Genomic DNA, 23,494 nt, shown 5'->3' on the forward strand with positions numbered 1-23,494 from the left:
AAATGTCTGGGTAAAAAAGTACACTTTTTTTTTTTCAAACACAAGTAATTTCATCCTAAATGAGCATAAACAGTTAGGAAAGCAGTCGAATGCTTTCATTATAATGCTAGACGTGTGCATTTTTAAAGTGACACCTGTTATTTAATTTAATCAAACAAAAAAAATCTAAATAAATCATTCATGCAATGCTCTTTAATCAAAGTGTGTAAGTTATGCGGTGAAGAAACGGCTAATGAGATTTGACTCTATGTCATTATAATAGCTATTCATTTTAATAAGCTGAACTTTATACTCATTTATTTGCTGCTGATGTGCACTATTTATTTGTTTCTTTTGTAAATAATAATAATATTAAAACATATTACTGACCATTTAACTGTTTATTTACAATGAAACCGCTCCAAATGAGCATATTTAGTAATTTGGGGATTTTTTTAAGGGGGTCGGGTATTTTAAGTATTTTAACATATCAATGTTGACAGGTATGGGCTAACACATGCATGTGGACATAACGCAAAATCTAAAACAAGCCATTTCAGCATGACAAAGTCATATTTATGAGTATAAAATATATTTTCCCTACAATACAATTGTGGCTAGTGAAAATAAAGAGTGGCTAGTAATGTTGGAAATCTACTAGCCACAGTGGCTGGTGATCAAAAATGTTAATGTCAAGCCCTGATGATGTATAACTGTATACTACACTCAAAAAGCCCAAATAAACTGGAGTTTAAAAAAAAAAATCTGGAGACTGACATGCGCTGTATTGCCTGAGACCTCTTCAAACTGTAAATCAGGCTTTTATTGCTGTTTACTGGCCTGTTTGACCCTCAGAGCAGTAAATGCGTGTCTTTCCACCACTGCTCCAAGTATATAAATGGAATTAGAGAAAAACAGGCAATCAAACCAGTAATTTAAAGCAGATCTGGAGCTGTAGGACCTCACCCAAACCCTCCTGGCAAGACACTGAGTGAATATTAAACAAAACAAAGTCATTATTCCACACTCGAAAGCACATCAAATTAACAAAACCACAATACAATCCTGTCATGCTGCATTTACACTTGTTAAGCTTCAGACCTGTATAGCTTTCTTCCTTCTATGGAACACTTTGTGAAGGAGGATGTTGTTAACCGAATGGATTTGGTTCTTATTGATCTCCATTGTATTTTTGTCCTTACAATGGAAGTCGGTGGGAGCCTTTCCAAATATGCATATTTGTGAATGAATCTCCGTTATAAACGACTCCTTCACTAGCCGACAATAATACAAGTTACCGCAGCATCTCGTTGTCATATTTCTTTTGCATTGTTTGCTGATTTTATTCAACAAAACTAGCATAAGCCGAGTGTTTAGTGTGAGTTGGAGCTGCTTTGCCTTATGGTGAATGCAGTAAGTGACTGTATTATCATCAATAACGTTACCTGTTTATTACAAAAGTTCATAACATGAAAAACGTAAAAAACTGAATCTTACCTATGAAATGTTCTGCCTTTGTGCTTTGTTTTCTTTGTTTGCTCGTTACTACACCCATAGACAGCGCTAAAGTCCCGCATCTTCATGTAGTAACACTGTCTTGACTAGTGCGGTTGAATGACACTTGTCCTGGGAGCACTGTACAAATATGGCGGCGCTACTGACGCATGCTCAGGCTCCCTATGTAATATCTAGTGTATATATCTATGTCCAAATACAGTGGTCCCTCACTATAATGCAGTTCACCTGAATACTATCTTGCTAAATAACTAGTCAAATATCATGTACCTTGCAGTTTTGAGGATTTTGTTTTGTGCAATTTGACATGTTTTTGCGTTGCATTCACTGCATGTTCAGCGCAAATGTCCGCTAAATGTAGTATTTAACACTGTACACATCTTCGCCAATGAAGCTCGCCTTTACCGAGTTTAAATTGAATCTGTCTCATTACAAAAAAACGGTATTGCGCCGGTGGTCATTGCGAGAATCCTGCTCTGCCTGCTCATATATTGGGCCGGCTGACTCGCCTGCTATATTCCACAACATACAGAAAAATGAAGATCCGCACAGAACGAGACTGAGCATTTACAATGACACAAACCAAAACCAAAACTTTTAAAGTGGTAGAAGCGAGACTTTAATTACTTTCTTTTGTCTATTCCTTCTTGAGATGCATGTTATTTTTCTGTTCAGCCTTAAATTGAATGATTTATTATAATCGTTTGTTTGTTTTGTAAACAAACAAGCAAAATCAATATTTCTTACCGCAGTGCTTCATTTGTGTTTGATGTAAACCATTTATTTATTTTTTATAAAGTAACGCCGATCGCAGATGCCGCCCTCTCTATTCTGCCACCCTAGGCGGCCACCTAGGTCGCCTCTATGGACGCGCCGGCCCTGGTCATTGTATATCACTGGTTTGTTCTGTAGAAAACAAATATTGATTAAGGGGGCTAATAATACTTACTTTAAAATGAAATTATTCATACCCCTTAAAGGGTCACGAAACACCAAACATGTTTTGAGCTGTTGACAGTCGTATATGTGTCCCACACTGCTATAAACACTATAAGGACACCTATATTTCACTAAAAAGTGAAAATTGGTTGTTTTTGCATTATTTCAAGCAAATTCGTTCTTCCAGTTTGAAACAAATTTTTGAAGCTGCGTCACGGTCATGACATAATAGCGTGTATTCCAGCGTGCAGACTGGACGTCTGTGCCAGAGTGCCTTATTACGTCTCTGAGTGTGCTGCATTCATTCATGAGTAAGACTTTGTTCAAACCAATTAGCGAGCTCTATTGTGCAACTTCATTTATATTCATTAATGTTACAGTGTTCAGACGGCAGAAAGACGACATGTTGTGTTGCTAAAACAAGCGTGCAGTGTTGCTTTCATAATTTGCTGCAGTAAAGGTTTTGTTTTCATTTTCTCTCAATAAGAGCGCAGCTGGACTCGCGTGTGGATTACAGTGCACACAACGCTCGACAACAACACGTGTCTAAGGAGGATTATTGTTTACCTGAGAGCTGTTCTCATCTGCAAACGCTGAGATCCGGATTCGCTGCTCGTCTCCTCTTAATAAAGACACAGCCCTAGTTGCTGGTGATTGTCCTGTCTCTACAGATTTGGTAAGTGAGAGACCAGTGCTCTTTGTTTATTCAAATGGCAAAGTTAGTTTGTATCGAACTAACTATTACACCGAGTGTAAACGTGTAAGCATCACAATTAAACTTACCGCCGTGTTGGATTTTCACAGCATTTTGTGTCCGGAATAACACACGCGGCTTTCTGACGCTGCCTACCGAGTGCATCTAAGTTTCAGGGAAATGCAGAGGGTTTTTTTTCTCATTCGCCGTGCGGTATCAAACATTACATGAAAAATACACCCTTAGAGCAGTTCCTTGAATCAAATATGTCGTTTTTCATGAGGGGCATGAATGAAAATCCTAAATGAAAGAGCAAAACTGCAGTTGAAGTCCACCATTTAATAGTTGGTGAAATAATTTGATTACTGGTGTCCATGTAAACTCTCTCTCACCTGTGTGTGTGTGTGTGTGTGTGTGTGTGTGTGTGTGTGTGTGTGTGTGTGTGTGTGTGTGTGTGTGTGTGTGTGTGTGTTTTGACTCTGAAAATCAGCACGGGCCCAAATCGACACTCCATTTTTTACAGACCCTCCCTCTTTTGCTTCTCCGACACCCGCCCCTCCCCCTAAACAGAGCTGGACACGCCCACTTTTCTGACTTTTCCAAAGTAGAGGTGTGAAACACCCTGCTGAAACAAGGGGGTTTCATGGCCCTTTAAAGTTAAATTCAACCAGCAAGTTCTTTTGACACAGTTTCGTCCAAAAGATAAGACGATGTACAAGAGGCATCAATGTGGAAAAAGTATTTCTCAGCTTTTAGTCAAGCTTAGTTTAAACTTTATAGTTTGTTCTGCTTGGCATAGAAAGGAATTTTGTCTTTAACACTGGATTTAAGACAACAACTGCATGCATACAACCATACAACAATCACACAATATCAACACTCGTCAAGACAACAACATACATTAAAAACTTAAAAAGCAAATTAGCCCCATATACAGTTGAAGTCAGATTTATTAGCCCCCCTTTGAATTTATTTTTCTTTATTTAATATTTCCAAAATAAAGTTTAACAGAGCAAGGAGATTTTCACAGTATGTCTGATATTTTTTCTTCTGGAGAAAGTCTTATTTGTTTTATTTCGGCTAGAATAAAAGCAGTTTTTGATTTTTAAATGACATTTAAAAATGTCCTAATTTTTAGGACAAAATTATTAGCCCCTTTAAGCTATTTTTGTTTTTGATAGTCTACAGAACAAACCATCGTTATACAATAACTTGCCTAATTACCCTAACGTGCCTAGTTCACCTAATTAACCTAGTTAAGCCTTTAAATGTCACTTTAAGCTGTATAGAAGTGTCTTGAAGAATATCTAGTCTAATATTATTTACTGTCATCATGGCAAAGATAAAATAAATCAGCTATTAGAGATGAGTTATTAAAACTATTATGATTAGAAATGTGCTGAAAACATCTGCTCTCCGTAAACACAAATTAAAAAAAATAAAAGGAAAAAAATAAACAGGGGGGTTAATAATTCAGGGGGACTGATAATTCTGACTTTAATTTAGTATATTACTGCAGATAATTCTTGACAAGCACCCCATTGACTTCAAACAGTGATCTGATATAAGACAAGAGCTGCAGTTGGTATAAATGACTTTTTATACGCATTTATTCAGGTTTTAGGAATTCTAAACCTGTCCTGATGGTAACTTTTTAAAAGCTGAGTTAAGGGCACGTGTATAATCTCAATAAAGGAGCCGAATATAATCTGCAGAGAATGTTTTTTGTGATCAGTTATCTTATTTGCCTGATTGATCCTTTGCGATAATTGCTGTATAAGTGTTGTTACCAAACCATCAAACACTATATTATATGTGAGAACACTCTCTATTAATGATCTAATGATTAAAGTCTGTGTACTAACATTAAAACTCCTTAACTTGCGGAGGAGACTGAGGCGCTGACTTCTTATAAACAGCCTCTAAATTATAATCAAAATTCATTTTATTGTCAGTTATTGTTGTTATTCGAGACCTGCTCTACTATATTTCCATTTATGATGACTGGTTTATAGGTGTAGTGTTTACTTTTATTTACATTTGACCCAAAAACTTTAAGTGAGAATTTGCCAGGGGAAAGAATAATTTGGGGCTTGGGAATCGCTCTGTTTTATTCATGGCGTTCTGACCTCATGGTTTGTTGATTGTCATTCTTCTGTTCATCCGCACCAGAGTGACACATCTCAACACAATGAACGCAAACACACTCACAAACACACACCTCCATACAAAGGCCCTGTCAAATTCCCCACATTCCCCTGCATTAGTTCTGCAGAAGTGCCTCGTTCGCCATTCCCAGACTGCCAAAAAAGCCTCACTGCTGGTCCAAAGGTCCGACCGCATTTTAATCTCACTCACAGACTCTGGGCCACCAGAGGTCAATGATCTGGTGATGCATTAAACTACAATGCTTCTATAACAACAACAGTGTTGGGTCAGTTACTTGAAAAAAAGTAATTAATTACTAATTACATCATTAAAGTTGTATTTAAATGATATTTCTAATTACTATGTCTGAAATATAATTCAATTACCCAATAAGGAATTGAATACGGTAAAAATAGGGTGTTATCCAGGTTTCTCTTCTTCAAGAGGGGTTTAAACTGCAGTTTTAAGATCCATTTCTAAACAGGTACACGCAATTTTAAAAAGAATGATGTAAGGAGCATGTCAAGACTGCAGGTTGATGTTTTCATCATTTGCACGGTCTCTTCTAAGACTTCTAAGCATCGTAATATATGAAGAGTTCAGATGCAAAAGCCGCTAAACGCCACTTACGCCAAAAATGAGATGATGACATTGAGTGAATGCTTCAGGCATGTAGTACATGTTCAACAAATAGATTTGCTTCTAATCATCCAAATCCCAGCGTCAGCTCATTCAGAAATAACAGTAACAAAAGCTAATTATAACACGCCACTTGCCTTTGACAGCAAAAACCACTATATCCCAAGAACCAATCAGAAGGTGCCAATCGAATTTTGTTTTCAATGTAGCAGCGCGCTGATACACCGACTTTATGAGGAGACTGATTTATTTCACTTCAGATTTCAATTTTAGAAGATGGAGTTTGATGAACCGGATGAGCCTGTTCGACTGTCAGTAAATGGCAAATGAAAACGTGCCTACCTTAAAACTCTCTGCACTATGAGAAACGCTACTTTGAATGAGTCCGATTTACTATACATTAAACTGCAACTGCGTTTCTTGAAAGACTAAGAGTTAAGATAAAAGCCGTTCTTTTATCCCATGTGGATGCAATGAGGATAAACAAGAGACCAAGACCTAAAGTATGATGGAAAATCATACTTTTTCAAGCTGGAAAAGCTTATTTTACAATGTTTGAAATGTTTACACTGCTCTACTTACATTAAATCTAAATCCCAAATATCAGAAATGACAACAGATATTAAATTAATGCCAGTTTTAATGTTTATTAATGAACTTGACAGATTTCAGTCATTCGTTTTACCTCTGCTTTTTGCCTGGTTTACCACAGCGGAATGAACCGCCACTTACTTGGCAGGTTTATACATTTTCAGTTTCAGGTGATCTGTGTAATGTGTTTTATGTTTGGTAAAATAATTTCTAATTGCATCTTTAGTGATTTTCAGCCAGTTACAATGTCTTGTCCCGATATGTGGATTTAGAGCAGAGGTTCCCAAAGTGGGGGTCGGGACCCCCCGAGGGGTCGCGTGACAATGAAGGGGGGGTCGCCAGATGATTTTTAAAAATCAATAAATTTTTATTAAACCTTAAGACTTACTGTATTTTATCAATCACCTACTGAAGAGAAAAAAATAGTCGTTTATAGTTACTATAAACTATAGTTACTATAGTAGCTTATAGTTACTAGTTCTATTGGATTGCGACTTCTTGGGTAATTACATTAAACTAAAGACACAGCAATACTGTCAGATGCAGAAGATTTTGTAACACCAGGTTAAACTTTCTAGCCCATTTACAGCACTGACATACATAAAAAAATAATAATAATAATAAAAATAGACTTGGGTCTATTGGTGTGTTTGTGCGCGTCATTGCACACAAGGTTTCTGTATTTATAACCACCACCTCAGAGAATATTGGGGGTCACGAGTCACTGGCATTGTCATTTTGGGGGTCGCGGGCTGAAAAGTTTGGGAACCCCTGATTTAGAGGGTTTTGCAGAAAAAGCAGACGTGGATTTAGCAGGTTTTGACACAAAAGAAAATTGACCTTGTTAAAAACCAAAGAATTGTCTAAAGTGACATTTTTGGAAAAGAAATGTATTTTATTTACCAGCTAATAACCTGATCATTACATATAAAATTAAACTTGTAACGTAATCAGAGGAGCCTGATGGAAAATGCTCATTTACAAAAAAGAGGTCTGATGAACTTAGAGGGTTTTACATCTGAACTCTTCATACAAAACATATATATATATATATATATATATATATATATATATATATATATATATATATATATATATATTCATGAATTCTTTGTAGTGTCTATAAAAATTGTATAAAAGTTTATTTCAAAACATGCATAGACAAGTATTCTTACAGTGGCAGGAGAAGGGAAACGAAACTGTATTATTTTTGATAAATCAAATTAAAAAATAAAGCAAAAAATAAAAAAAAATTATCAAAAAGGAATTGATTAATTGTTTATTTTTTAAATTATTACTTTAAAAAAATGACAAAATAAGCTTTAAATAAATAAAACAGAGATTTTTATTAAAATACCCCAAATATTTGCCATGAAAATGTTTTGATTGAAAAAAAACTGCAAATTAATGAAAATGAAAATTTCATTGTTTTTTTTTTTAGAGGCTCAGGGGTCAGTAAAGAGCTAAAGCAGCACACCTGCTCATGCACTGACAGATGGAGCGGCTCTGCTGGCTCTTAATTAGCGATAGACTCGACAGGAGAGGAAGAGGGAGGACAGAGAGGAACATGTGCTTTTCCTCAACACCAACACATTCATGACATAAAAGTGGAAAGTAGCAGACACAGCTCACTCAGTCAGGTAACTGACACAAGCTCCACGTATTAGGGCTGTATTCTCAATATACTGTAACCAACATATGTTTCCTACTATTACAGGAAAAATAATGCATCACTACAATTTCTAAAAGTGAACAGCAGCCATGTTTTACTGATGCATAAAACAAATCAGACATTAACAATGTAAACGTTAATTTGCTCCACTGCTATAGTTTATTAGTTTGAAAGCATCAAGAACAAATCAGGAAAACAGAAACACTTGAAACAGAGTGGAGTAACTGCTCTATTGTCTTATTGCAATGCTTTCTGATTCTGTCTTGATAGCTCGATATATTGTAGCATCACGCTAAAATCAGATTTCTCTGGACAAGAAGTGCAATTTAGGCATTGTTATGTTTATGTTTACATGCACCTATTTTTTTTTTTTCAATTCAAATGAACTGAAGACAATCACAGATCTGTTTACATGCACTCTGAACATTGTTATCCCACATAAAAAAATATCTGTTTTTATACGTTTTACATACATTACCAATAAAACTTAATTAAGAAAAATTTGTTTTAACACATATAATTTTTGTATTTAAGCAGGTTATATAGTTTTATACAACAGTTCTGTCTGGTTCTAGAATCTGATTGGCTGATAGCCGAGAGATACTTTGCCAGTAACAGCACACAAAGGCCTCTTCACCTTTGTGTATTACTCCGCCCACAGACAAGCACAGGACGCTCTACAGTTTGACAAATATTCCTGCTCTTGGGCAACATGATGTGCTTTTGAGGCTTTTTAGTGGAGAATGTAGTTGTTTAGATTGCAACTATGCAGTTTATTAATAAGGATAGTGCCTATTTTCAAATACTTATAATTTCTGAGAGTCAGTGCATCGGTGTCCATTAGTCAAAGACGGTTGACGTTGTCAATCCACAAGATGCCAGGACCGCATAATGAGCCCTTGCTTAGAAGATTAAAACAGTTTTTCTTGAGCGCGATTAAGAAGCTGAAAAACGGAAGCGTTGCAGTTTTTAAGGTGGGCTAGATAGCGTCAATAAGAAGCTGGATTCAGCCTCGTCCCTTCTTATCGCAAACACAAGAGCAGTCTGATAGTGATTGTGCTGCTTTTTTTGGGGTTAATTATTGTGATATTGTAACGTTCGCTTAATGTTTTTAATATGCATTGTGTATAAATGTCATTGCGCTATTCCCGCGTAAATAACATTTGAGTTTACTCGCTTCATTCGTGCATCAAACCCCGCTTCAGAACAGACGGGTGATGGGCAGGGATTCTGTCAGCCCGCTGACTCAAGCTTCGTTGGTAAATGGCTAACATGAATTTAAAATAACAGTGTTTATGTGCTTTATGAAGGCTGAAAAACAGCAGATACGTTTAGGGCTGTGTCTGAGTTCACTAGATCTTTTCAGAGATGCATCCAGCTCTGAGTTCATAAACTCCTCCAGAACCTGAACCTGGATGATGGAGGCTTTCGGCGGTGCTTCTGACTGAGCCGAGCCCAGTTTGATGAACTGTTGTCAGTGTCAGCAGGAGGATTTTCCCCCAGGACACCAACAACAGACGCTACATCACAATCACACCCCCACAAGAGCAAGCACCTGATTGATTGGCGCGAATGTTCGCTTAAGTTCAAATTTTTAAACTCAAGTGTTCGCGCAAAATGCTCAATTTGCGACGCCCATTGGTGCATAACACACCATTCACGCCGCACAATTCACATCATTCGTGTCACGCCATTCACGCGAATCGCGCTGCAGGATGTCTATTTGCGCGTTTGCACTGACTTAACATGTAAATCACTCACGCTTGACGCTTCTTCCGCATCTGGTGTGAACACAGCTGATATCTTGTGGGCTGTTGTATTTGAATTTGAGGATGGATATGGTATTGGTAGATGATAGTGTTCATGTATCCTCTAAATACAGGTTTCAAAAAATATATGGCTGAGTTTTTATTGATTTTGAATCTTGCACCTAACCAATATGCTTATAGAGAAAAAAAACTGATACTGAAACTAATAGAAACTCAACTAAACTTAAGTCATTTCAAATTATGGAAACTAATAAAAACTAGTAAATCTCCCTCTAATTAAAACTAACTGAATTTGAAAACAAAAAGTCAAAATGAAATGGAAACTAAAACTAACGAAAAATCCAAAACTGCTAATGACCTTGAGCCACACCAACATACTTTCCTATCAAATAACTCATTTACTGTGTAATGCCCGTATTTCAACCATTTCCGGGCAGTCCTATGCTATTATATTCTCTCTCTCAGCCTCTGAGGTTTATGAAGGCCACCAAACCCACGGCAGATACTTCTCAGCATGTCAGGAATCTGTCACAGACACAATAAAGCTCTTCCAGAGACACATTCAACAGACTCACGTCAACCAAACAGCAAAGACAGAGGCAAAGAAAAAAAAAATTTCTCAAAACAAACAGATCCCAGATGCAAACTGACATTTCATTAACACTTGCGGACTGAACATCACTTTAAAATCTGCATGATATCAAAATATGCTGTTTGTTTTGCTAGCACACATTGTTAGTCTTAAAGTGAACAATTAATCCACAATTTAGATCATTAGATAATCTTTAATCTTTTCTTCCCAGAGATGGGTTGCTGGAAGAGCATCCACTGCGTAAAAACTTGCTGGATAAGTTGGCGGTTCATTCTGCTGTGGCAACCCCAGATTAATAAAGGGACTAAGCCGACAAGAAAATGAATGAATATATTATATTTCTACATTTTTTTTCAAACATTTGCCCTGAAGTTCTAATTAAAATATAGTCACATATTAATGAGTACATTTCTAAGCATATGCATTCACTCATTCATTCATTTTTTTTTGGCTTAGTTCCTTATTTATCAGGGGTAACCACTGCTGAATAAACCACCAACTATTCCAGCATATTTGTACGCAGCTGATACCCTTCCACCTGCAACCCAGTACCGGGAAACACCCATACAACCTCAATCTCACACACACACACACACATTCATACACTACGGACAATTTAGTTAATCACTTCCCCTACAGCACATGTGTTTGGACTTTGAGGGAAACCGGAGCACCCGGTAGAAACCCATGACAACACGATGAGAACATGCACACTCCACACAGAAACACCAACTGGCTCAGCTGGAACTCGAACCAGCGAACTTCATTGTTGCTGTGAGGCAACAGTGCTAACCACTAAGCCACCGTGCCGCCTATTTTGAAATCATTTTTTGAAATCTTGTTTTAACTTTAGAACGGTTTCATATACATTTGGTTTATTCATTTAAATAAACTCTACCTCTTAGTCTCGTGTTCACATCTACAGTCCAAAACAATACCAACATCAAATAAGCAACAACACGGAGCAATAATAGCTGAGCAATATCCCACAGCCAAACACACTCACACTCATAAATCTGCTAAAGGGCTCGCAGAGTTTAGTTTTTTTGTTTGCAAATATTCTGAACATTTGTTTTCCTCAGCTAAATATATCAAGTCAGCTGCTGCAACGCACACATATGGCAGTAATCATGAGTAAAAGCGCGAGTGTGCGTGTGCGAATGAATCAGATCAAGCTGTTATTTGGAGACATGAACAAACCAAAAGCGAATCCCTCCAGTCCAGCATTACTCATAATAAAAACGATCCGCACAGCGAAGATGATGATTATGAAGACCGCTCTCAAAGACAACAGCACACCTGCCAACAATGTCCGGCTTGGGCTGAGAATCTGAAGCATCAGGAACGCAGATGTTTGAAGATCTAGAGACTTTATTAGAGCTTTTTGAAACTAAATAAGAGATGAAGTGTGCACACTTCCACAGCTATATTTAAAGGAGACCCACAATGCCCCTTTTTACAAGATGTAAAATAAGTCTCTGATGTCCATAGAGAGTGTGTGTGTGTGTGTGTGTGTGTGTGTGTGTGTGTGTGTGTGTCAAGTTCAGCTCAAAATAGCACACAAATATTGTTTTGCAACTCTCTAGAACTGACCCTATTAGGCTTTAATCCAAATTTTGCCATTTTGTTGACTGTCACTTTAAATTTGAGATTGTGCTTTTGTCAAAAGAGGCTGGAGCTACAAATGCCTGCGTGTCAGGAAAGTGTGTGAAAAACCAATAACGTGAAAATAAGTGTGTGCCTCATGCTTGTGTCAGTCTATGGAGACTCCTGACGCTGTTCATTTGTGCTTCCTCTAAAACTCCACATCTATAATCCTCCTAGTCTATGCTGACATTATCTACAGCAGCTCAAACACTCTAATGGCTAATGGACAGACGGCTGCTTCTCACTCAGGGGTGCTGTTTGTGCTAATGAGATGGGCACTAGTGGGCGGGGCTTTCCCCCTCTGATGACACATTTAATTTTGTAGTCAAGCTTAAGCTCAATATTCTGTATCGTAGCTTCTTACTGCTAAGTAGTTTATTCATAAACTAATATCGAGAAGATCTCATGCTTATGATTGCTTGCAGCTGGTCTTGCATTATCCAATTTATGATTCACCAATCAGAAGATTGCTTAGCCAATAGGTGCATTCAACTTCATGCAGCGCTGCACAGATTGATCGAAATCCGTCTTAAATCAGTGCATCCAGACTCCTGGATGCCCGCAAACGAATGATAATCTTCTGGAAATTGCGTGTCTCCCCACGGTCCTTAAATACGTAGCACACCCCTCTCCACCGCATCCCTCCCAGCTCTTCAGGTACGTTGGGCACATCGCACCCCCGCCGCTCAGGTAAAACGCACGCACACGCCTCCACCGCTATTCAGATATGTTGACACATATAAGAGATGTAAATCGGTAGTGGAAATGTTGGGTTTTAATGAAATGTTAAATGTAATAGAGCCCCGTTACATTATTCCTTCATAAGCCCATTTCAGTCAAATAATTCCTGCTTTTAGATCCACTAAATTGGCAGGTGACATCAAGCAGATCTGTGCTGTCTGAAGAAACAGTGGACACTCATCTTTCTGAAAAAAAATTAAATACTTAATTGATTGAAATTGAGCTCCATTTAAAAACTCAATTGTTCTTTTATTTTTATTTGTTTAACTGCTACAATAAAATATTTATTTTTTTATAAGCAGTTTTTTGGTTTTGAGTATAAAGAAGGATTTGTTTTATTTGCTGCTAAGCAGAAACCCCGGAAGTATAGCTCTATCACTGTTTGTAAAGTCTTTTTTTTTCTGTATCGAAAACGTACCGAACCGCGACACCACTGTATCGTATCCAACCGAGATTTTTTTGAACCGTTACACCCCTAATATATATAAAAATTTTATTTTATAAAAATAAAAAATTATTTCGTTTTCAGCAAAATAGACAAACCGTTTCTACATTTTTTGTGTTAGCAAGTATTTTACAGTACTGTAAAAATACTCGAGAATGTATCTGTCAGTATTTCAAACTATTATATTTAATTTGCCAAAATCACACAAGTGGCAATTTCACAGCTGTCACATCCATAACGGAAATGTGTCACATCCATAACGACACTCTTTCTTCATAATTGCAAAAATGTCAAATTAAATAAAATCAATCATTTTAATTCTATAGTGAGCCGACTCATACCTGTTTGATGAGCATTGTGTCTTTTGGGTTGTGCAGTTTAACTGTCAGAATTTCTAAATAATCTGTTGTCGACTGTAAATTCACAAACCTTTTTTGTCACATCCATAACGCATTTTTATTTTCCTAATTTAAAATATAAAACATGTTTACATATTGATATTTTTCTGCTCCCATAACTCTATGGTGAGCTATTTTGGAAAATATAAACAGAAGTTTCGATATAATGTCAACATATACTTTCTGTGTGAAATTATGTTTTGAGTTTTTACTGCAAATGTCACATCCATAACGCTGGAATTGCTCATATATATATATTAGGGTTGTAACCATGGTAAGCCATGGTTAGGCCCACACGGAATCTGCACGCACAGAATTCCGCAGATTTCCTGCAGATTTTCAACTGAAGTTAATTGACTAATCCAAAACGGCACCATAGACATGCTCCTAGTAAGTAGTTATCTCTAAAGAGCAATCACTAACTGTTCATTAGCTACTACAGCAGGGGAGTTCTCCAGATCAACCTGAACTCAAACTCCCCTCTTGCCTTGGTAGGGAGCCCCGGGCTAGAGGATCTTATGAGCTCAGGGCTCTCTCCCGGGACAGCATAACAAACAAACTTCATAATCAATCATCAGCTAAGTGTGAACTCTGTTATTAATTCCGGAGGTCAAACTTGCAAATAAGTTTTTCTCCACTCTACCTCTAATAGAAGCACCTCCAATTCACATTCTGTGAAGTTTCTCTTCTTGCTCACTTTGGCCATTGCTTTTTCGTTTGGTTTTGCCTAAGTGGAGTCATTACCATATTCATATGTGGGAGGAGGCAGGGAGGGCTTTTGCGCTTGTGCACGTGCACTTAGCTTCACGTTAATTAGGATGTACAAAGAGAATATGCGTGGAATTCCGCGTACGCAGTTAAACATTTAGATGTATGAAACACTGCGTACGCAGAATTCCACATTTACAGCTTTGTATGTACGCAATGTTTTAGTATTCATTTATGCAAGTCTTTGTACATGAAGCCCCATATCTAAATTTAGCAGGAACAGTCCGGTCAGGTAGAAAACAGGGTGGGTCGGGCAGCGGGTGAACAAAGGCTAAATATACGGCGGGAGCTGTCAGGTGCGGTATAAAACCTGGCGTGGACGGGATTAAAATTTCAGTCCCGCGCAGATCTCTAGTGTGAGCTGCTCTTTGGGAGCGCAGACACATGCTCAAGACAGTTCTGGAGGGAATGATGATAATAATACTAAAGCACTGTGATGGACAGACTGACGGCTGAGGCCTTTTACAATCAGCAAAACAACATTTCAGATCTGCAACAATGTGCTGGAAATGCTGCTTTGTCCAATAATGCTGTCCAACACACACATTTCAGGGCTCGAAATTAACCTTTTTGCTTGGTAGCACCAGTGCTCCTAACTTAAAAAATGTAGGTGCACCAGCCAAAATTTAGTCGCACCCACCGATTATAAGCACCGTTACTACAAGTTTTATACAAACATATTTATTGCACTTGAAATAGCAATACCGGTCTTTTCATGAGTAATGATATTAATTTACTCAGTGCAAGCCCGTTTGCGATGGTGTACGTGGTGTTAAATTTGACATATAGCTGCCACTTGCATGGCGGACAGCATCTGGCGATTATATGAAGGATTATACAGAAGCTCTCGTGCTAGATGTGGCAAACAGTTACCTGAAAACTCCATCCCACAGACTTTTCATGGCGGACTTGAAGCCAATGGAAGTCTTTTATCCACTCTTGGAAAAGTGCAGATGGTGGATTAACATTCAGCACATGGTCACTAGTAAGATGTGTCATTATTTGTAGCTTTAGATGCCATGGTTTGTAAAACAATATCTGTCAGTGTTATCTTCATTTCCTTCTTCAGCGCTTTACAGTTTTTCGCGGTAGTAGCTCTCTCTGTCATCCCAAGCCAGACGGCATTAACTGAGTGATTGACAGCTGATATTTCAGTGCTAGAGCAGTGGACCAATAAGAAGAGCACGAAGGCGGGGCAAGCATTACAGACTTGGATTTGTTTACTGCAGCAAGTTGACATGACAACTGTTTTAAACCATTCCTGAGCGCTGCGTTCGCGTTTCAAGTGCAGAGATGCATTCTGCATGAATGTCTCCCGAATCCGCGCATGTTCTGAACATTTTGCAGTAAAAACTGGTCCTTCACAACAATTTCATGCACTCGCACACATGCTCCCAAATATATTTTGACGTCACATAGATAAAATATCGGGCACATATGCGCCCAAAATAAGCGCATTTTTATCATTTTTATCATCACATGATCTCTTATAACAAAATAACATGCCTTTTCTAATGGGCATGTCAAAAGGTATTTGCTAAATGTGTTCCCATTGCAGTTTATGCACATTTTTTTGTTATCAGATAATACATTTATCCTGCTGAACTTTGCGCATATATTTTTTTTAAAGTGCATTTTCTATTTTTAGTTGCACCTTGGGTTTCTATTAAGCATTTTTATACGCAACATTCCAAAATGTGCATAAAAACCGGATGATAGAAATATATTTAGCTGCATTTTTCCCCTAACATTCTTCAGGATATCTTCCTTTGTGTTCAACAGAAGACAGAAACTCAACAGGTTTAAAACAAGTGACAGCATATTCATTTTGGTGTGAACTGTCGCTTTAAACACAGGTCATGCTCTGCTTTCAGATGTCTCTTTACAGCATAAACAACACAGAGGATTGGGCAACTCCTGAATAAACCTGGAAAACACTCAAGACCTCCCTCACGTCAAAACACCGAGATGAAAGCATCTTTACATCCTTACACAGAGCAGAACACTGGAGTGTTATAGCTCCCGCGATGAGCTGAAGGGATGTGCTGTTTATACACATACAAACGCTGTATTTGAAGCTGTATCTGAGCTCTGTAGCTGAAGCCGCTGAGAGACAGACACACAGATAATGACGGCTGTGATAATAACCTACAGGTTCACCAACACACATACTTCACTCATCACGTCACTCATCTTGAAGTGGAGAGCAGCTGTTTCTGAGCCAGACTTGTCACTACGCCATCAAACTCAATCTCTCATCTCCTCGTGCCTCTCTCTGAGCCTCTTTCACACAGGTTTAGTTTATTTGCTAACAGGGGCAATGCACATTAATAAACATTACCGTATAATGTGCCAGAATTGCCCAGCATGGCTTTTCTTCATCTGTAAACGCTTGACAGAATTATGAAATTTCAAAGAGCATAATAACACAGAATATACTATCATTTACACTCACCGGCCACTTTATTAGGTACACCTGTCCAACTGTTTGTTAATGCAAATTTCTAATTAGCCAATCACATGGCAGCAGCTCAATGCATTTAGGCATGTAGACATGGTCAAGACGATCTGCTGCAGTTCAACCCGAGCATCAGAATGGGGAAGAAAGGGGATTTAAGAGACTTTGAACGTGGCATGGTTGTTGGTGCCAGACTGGCTGGTCTGAGTATTTCAGAAACTGCTGATCTACTGGGATTTTTACGCATAGCCATCTCTAGGGTTTACAAAGAATGGTCTGAAAAAAATGCCTTGTTGATGCCAGAGGAGAATGGCCAGACTGGTTCCAGCTGATAGAAAGGCTACAGTAATTCAGATAAGCACTCGTTACAACTGAGGTCTGAACACACAACACGTCCAACCTTGAGGCGGATGGGCTACTGCAGCAGAAGACCACACCGGGTGCCGCTCCTGTCAGCTAAGAACAGGAAACTGAGGCTACAATTCACACAGACTCACCAAAACTGGACAATAGAAGATTGGAGAAACGTTGCCTGCTCTGATGAGTCTTCATTTCTGCTGACACATTCGGATGGTCGGGTCAGAATTTGGCCTCAACAACATGAAAACATGGATCCATCCTGCCTTGTATCAGCGGTTCAGGCTGGTGGTGGTGGTGTAATGGTGTGGGGGAGATTTTCTTTTCACACTTTGGGTCCATTAAGATCAATTGAACATAGTGTCAACGCCACCGCCTACCTGAGTATTGTTGCTGACCATGTCCATCCCTTTATGAGCACAGTGTCTTCATCTTCTGATGGCTACTTCCAGCAGGATAACACACCATGTCATAAAGCGTGAATCATCTCAGACCGGTTTCTTGAACATGACAATGAGTTCACTGTACTCAAATGGCCTTCACAGTTACCAGATATAAATCCAATAGAGCACCCTTGGGATGTGGTGGAACGGGAGATTGGCATCATGGATGTAAAGCTGACAAATCTGCAGCAACTGTGTGATGCTATCATGTCAATATAAGGCAAAATCTCTGAGGAATATTTCCAGTTGCTTGTTGAATCTATCCCGGTAGAATTAAGGAAGCTCTGAAGGCTAAAGGGGTCCAACCTGGTACTAGTAAGGTGTACAATATCTAATAAAGTGGCCGAACATTTGCATACTGCAAGTCTTAGGACTGTGTGGAAAACCGGAGCACCGAGCAAACACGCGTGGAGAACATGCAACTGCACACCCTATTTTAATATTCATCCGCCAATCAGAATCGCATAAATCCCTTCTGATATTTTTGGACTAACCAAAAATGTTGAAAAGGTCCGTTTTGACTAGTTGCATTGTTTTCTTCCGGTGTAGTATTTTCTCACACATCTCACCCAAAGCCTTCTGTTGTGTTTTGATGTCAGTTTTGACAGTTTTATCTGAAATGACTCAAATCATTCAGCGTAGTGATATGGATCTGTAATGCGCACAAAACCTGCCGGAAATACTTTAGCCGTGCGTTTGTCTGAAAATAACTGCGCACCTTATATACCTTCAGATTAAGTAAGAAAAAAATAAGTTAGTTTTGTTTAGTTATGTTCTTTATCCAGTGTAGTACTTTCTGACACATCTCATTCAAAGCCTTCTGTTGTGTTATGGTGAGATTTTTGAGCGAAAACCTGCCGAAACTACTTTAGCCGTGCGTTAAACGTTATCTGAAATTAACTGCACACACCTAGCTTGTAATGTAAAATTACATCAGCCAATAATAATCGCATTCAACACCCCAGTAGTATAACTTGAATATTAATATTAAAATATCTCAAGTAACACCTTATGATATTTTTAAGTAAGATATTTTAACTTGAGAAAAAGTAATCCCCACAGGTGACGCGCACTTATCTCAGCAGCAGGTTGAAGGGTTAAGTTCTTATGATGATGCTGATGTGGTTTAACGGACTCACCAGAGACGTGACACACGGTATTATAATCTTCACAGCAGTCTCCGCTTCTCCGGCAGTACGTGTCGCAGTAACACACGGTTCTCCGGAAGCTCCTGTCCGAACAGTCGTTATTTCGGCCCGGGCAGCAGGTCGGATCGATTCTGTTCGCACATCCAGCCTCACACACCGCGGACACACACACCACCAGCACACACACCCACAAAACACCCGCTCCAGACATCTTCAGACAACAAAATAGGACTTTGGTTAGAGCTCTAGACCAAAAGATGCCACTTCCAGAAGTTTCTGACAAAACTGAGCACTTTCAGGGTGAGAGAACAGTCAACGGCATCAGCTGGAGAGACGCGCTTTCACAATCACGCGCACAGCGCCGCCCGCAGGACGTGTGTGCATATACACCGTCTGAAATATGTTACGGGATAGTTCACGAAAAAGTTTGTGCCATCATTTACCAACAACTTAAGTTTCTGCCATCATTTACTTGCTCCTACTTGTTTCAAAGTCAAACCCGTTTGTTTCTTTCTTCTATTAAACAGAATGAAGATATTTTAAAGGAAGCTGAAGACCTGAAGAACATTGACAAATCAGGAAGTCAATGGTTACAGGTTTTCATTCATTTTCTTTTTAGCTTAGTCCCTTTATTAATCTGGGGTCGCCACAGCGGAATGAACTGCCAACTTTTTCCAGCATATGTTCTATGCAGCGGATGCCCTTCCAGCTGCAATCTATCTCTGGGAAACAGGACAATTTAGCTTACCTAATTCACCTGTACCGCATGTCTTTGGACTGTGAGGGAAACCGGAGCACCCGGAGGAAACCCACGCAAAGAAGGAGAGAACATGCAAACTCCACACAGAAATGCCAACTGACCCAACCGAGGCTTAAACCAGTGACCTTCTTGCTGTGAGGCGACAGCACTACCTGCGCCACCGCATCTCCACAGGTTTTCAGCTGTCCTTAAAATATTTTCTTTTGTGTTCAACAGAATAAAGCAACTTATAAAAGTTTCTGATCACTTGAGAGACAGAAAATAGTGAGGAAATCTTCATTTTGGGTCTCTTTAACAAATGAGTACACCTCCTTTTGAATATTTGTATAGGCTGCATTTTTCAGTGAATAGACTACATTTTTGGTGCATTTACACAAGAGTTTTATTAAACAGTTATATATATTAAAATAAGAGTTTGGTCACTAAACAGCTTTTGACATAAAAAGTTAATACGTTTAAAATCAAATAAGCAAAATTTTAAACTAAATTTGATAACTTTATGTTTCTATTGACTTTTACTGCTTAATAAACGATTATTTAGTATTTTTTCCCCAACATATTAATTTTGGGTGTACTAATTTATGGACTGTGATCCATATAAAGAATATCTGGCAACAAATGAATAGCTTTTTAGGGAATTTCCTTTATATGAAAGCTTTACAGTTGTATATTGTTTTGTATTACTGAATTCTAGGGAATTAGAAGTAAAATTTTATTATTTCTTGTCATATTATGTCATTTTCATCTTCTTATCCGGGGCTGGGTCAAGGGGGCAGCTGTAGGAAAGAACTCCAGACTTCCCTCTCCCCAGACACTTCCTCCAGCTCCTCCAGAGGGATCCTGAGGCGTTCCCAGGCCAGCAGAGAGACATAGTCCCTCCAGCATGTCCTGGGTCTTCCCCGAGGCCTCCTCCTGGTGGAACATGCCTGGAACACCTCCCTAGGTAGGCGTCCTGGAGGCACCCGAAACAGATGCTCAAGCCACCTCAGCTGAATTCTCTGGATGTGGAGGAGCAGCGGCTCTACTCCGAGCTCCACCCGGGTGTCAGAGCTCCTCACCCGATCTATACGGGTGCGCCCTGCCACCCTGCAAAGGAAACTCATTTCAGCTGCTTGTATCCGAGATCTTGTCATTTCAGTCATGACCCAAAACTCAAAACCATAGGACTGAACTTGTACAAATTAACCACTAAACTGACAAAACGTAAAACACTGGATTGGTTTGATTAGGGTTGGAGCTACACTCTCCAGGACACCCCTGGCCTAGTAAGAGCTTGATTAACTAACTCAGGTGTGTCTGATTGGGGTTGGGACTAAACGTTGCAGGACACCAGCCCCCCAGGACTGAGTTTGGGCACCCCTGGGCTAAATTTTCTGTAGTGTATGTGTGTGAATGAGTTTGTATGGATGTTTTCCAGGGAAGGGTTGCAGCTGGAAGGGCATCCGCTATATAAAACATGATGAATAAGTTGCAGACATCCCAAGTTGGGAAAAGACATTTCCAGGGGATACAGAGTTGATTTGCCGGAGGTAGCGGGATAGTGGGTGCCTGAAGAGAGAGGTGGGAGGTGGGGGGGTTGAGTGAGCGACGTATCTGATTAGGGGGGCGTGTGCGCGCGAGACGTACCCGAAGATTTGGTGGGAGTTGCGCACGACCCGACATACCTGAAGAGCGGTGGGGGTGAGTTGCGCATGACGTACCTGAGGGATGCGGTTGAGAGAGGGGTGTGTAACGTATTTAAGGACCGGGCGGGAGACGAGCGATTTCCGGGAGATTATCATTCATTTGCGGGCATCCGGGAGTGTCTATGCATTTGAGTGATACTCCCGCAACTTCCGGGAGACTTGGGATGTGTGAAGTTGACGGTTCTTTCCACTGTGGCGACCCCAGATTAATAAAGGGACTAAGCAGAATAGAAAATGAAGGAATTTTGATTTGTTTCTTGCAAGTCAAGAGCGAAGTTTCTTATGGACTAAAACGCTCTTAATTAACACAATTATTAAAATGCAAAAATCATTAATAGATTTATAAAGTAATTACTGAACACTTGGGAAATATTTGAAAAGCAATTAATTTCATGATCGATCAATATCAGTCTAGACCCATATAACAGCCTAGAATACATTATAAAAACTATTTTGAAGTATTTAACTTCAGTGCAGTATCCTAAATATATCTGATGAATATTTGTGCTTCTGGGTGGCATTTGACCCCATTTCACACGAAAACAAGCACGTTTTCTCTCCTCGAACACATTTAATCAAGCTGGAGTGTGCAAAACTGCAGGATCTGACCTGAGATCAGCACTATTACCCAACATCTGCTAGTGTTTCCTCAGATGGACATGATAATTGTATGATTATGGATTGTGAAATACCCCCCACTGCGAGAAACACATCATCTGACGCTCTCTGTCCCATGCGGAGTCAGTCTGTCTGACGCTTCATTACAAACATGATGGAAAGAAGAATGGAAATGACTGAATCTGATAGAAGAGCTAATAGGAAACAGACTGAAAACAGACGGAGCAGAATGTGAAAGCATGTGCAAATCACAGCCGCGTGAAATTACACAACAACAAGCATCTAAAATCACTTTCTTATTCTAACCAAGTGTGCCGCAAGCCCACGTTTGAGTGAAGGTTTCGGCCGTTAGATCGCCCCCTGGGGGCTGGCTGCAGTACAAGTCATAAAGCCCGCCTCCTCCGTGTTAATGAAGGAGACTTGAGCCCAAATAAAAAAAAATATTACACTTGCAATAAAATGTCCCGAAAGATAGTTCTGGTCGATTAAGGCACTGGTTATTGTGCTGAAATAGGTGCAGATCTTCATTTTTGTAAACAGTTTGTTTTTAGCAGTAATTTAATGCTGGGCGTGTCATCGTGATTGACAGCTGTGATTGACAGTTTCTCAAAGCGCGGCGTCTGAGCTTCGGCAGGAGACTGAAGTAGACTGAAATGTTATTATTCGATTTCTGTGTTATTTTACCATGACAAAATGAGTTCAGCAGTAAACTATAGTTTCTGACATACATGATCCTGGTGGAACACTGTTTATTCGCTAAGTTCAGGGCTTTTTTCGGGCTTTATTAGTTTGCTGATACACGCCTAGCCACCCAGATAGCAAAACACAGTTCCGGCTAGATTCTCGCCTGCCGGAGACTTATCTCTTAGAGCTCAGACTGACTAATGTTACCTCTGCTGGACCTACTCCGGATGCCTGGACTCACTACCCAATTCCAGTACGAGTCAATCGAGCCAGATGCGGCGGCCGAGCGAGCAGGCGCTGCCGCATGCGAGCCGGAATCAGCCCGCGACGCCGCGAGTAAGTTATGCGCTGCGGCCTGGAGCTGGCGCGATTGAATATATAAAACCCTCATATTTGTTAACGTTATTACATCCATTTGTGTTGATACGACAGCAAACGCATGCTGAGAAGTTCAGGGGGCGTGGTTGATTTTACATAAAGCGTTTGATTGGAAGCTCGACTCTGCTCATTTTCGCGGCTCCTCCTCTGGCTCCATCAGACAATCCTTCTGCGCATGTCTGGCTCCAATTTTACCAGTCTTTTGCGACAGTTTGTGCCCGTCAAGCAGGAGTTTTGCCCTCAAGGCGTTCAATGGGAAAAAGGGCTGTCGCGTCGTCCATATTTTTTACAGTCATTGATTCTAACACACCGATTTTGTTGTTTTCCACTATACAAATGTCTTTCTTAAAGGAGACGACTCTATACAAGATGTAAAATAAGTCTCTGACCAACTATTCCAGCATATGTTTTACACAGCGGATGCCC

At 39.5% G+C, this 23,494-nt stretch overlaps 1 protein-coding gene across 2 annotated transcripts in view; it reads right to left on the minus strand.

Moving 5' to 3' along the window:
• The window catches only part of si:dkey-178e17.3, a 39,011-nt gene extending 19,781 nt beyond the window's left edge, over positions 1-19,230 (minus strand). For both annotated transcript variants that reach the window (XM_087264202.1, XM_087264201.1), the window contains exon 1: positions 18,935-19,230. In XM_087264202.1, coding sequence (XP_087120328.1) covers positions 18,935-19,154 — 220 coding nt within the window. In that variant the 5' untranslated portion in view covers positions 19,155-19,230. The remainder of the gene's footprint in view (positions 1-18,934) is intronic.
• Positions 19,231-23,494: the final 4,264 nt, after the last annotated feature.

Source organism: Danio rerio, chromosome 8, assembly GCF_052040795.2.
Source record: "Danio rerio strain M-AB ecotype USA chromosome 8, GRCz13ab, whole genome shotgun sequence".
In the NCBI taxonomy this organism is placed as follows: Eukaryota; Metazoa; Chordata; class Actinopteri; order Cypriniformes; family Danionidae; genus Danio; species Danio rerio.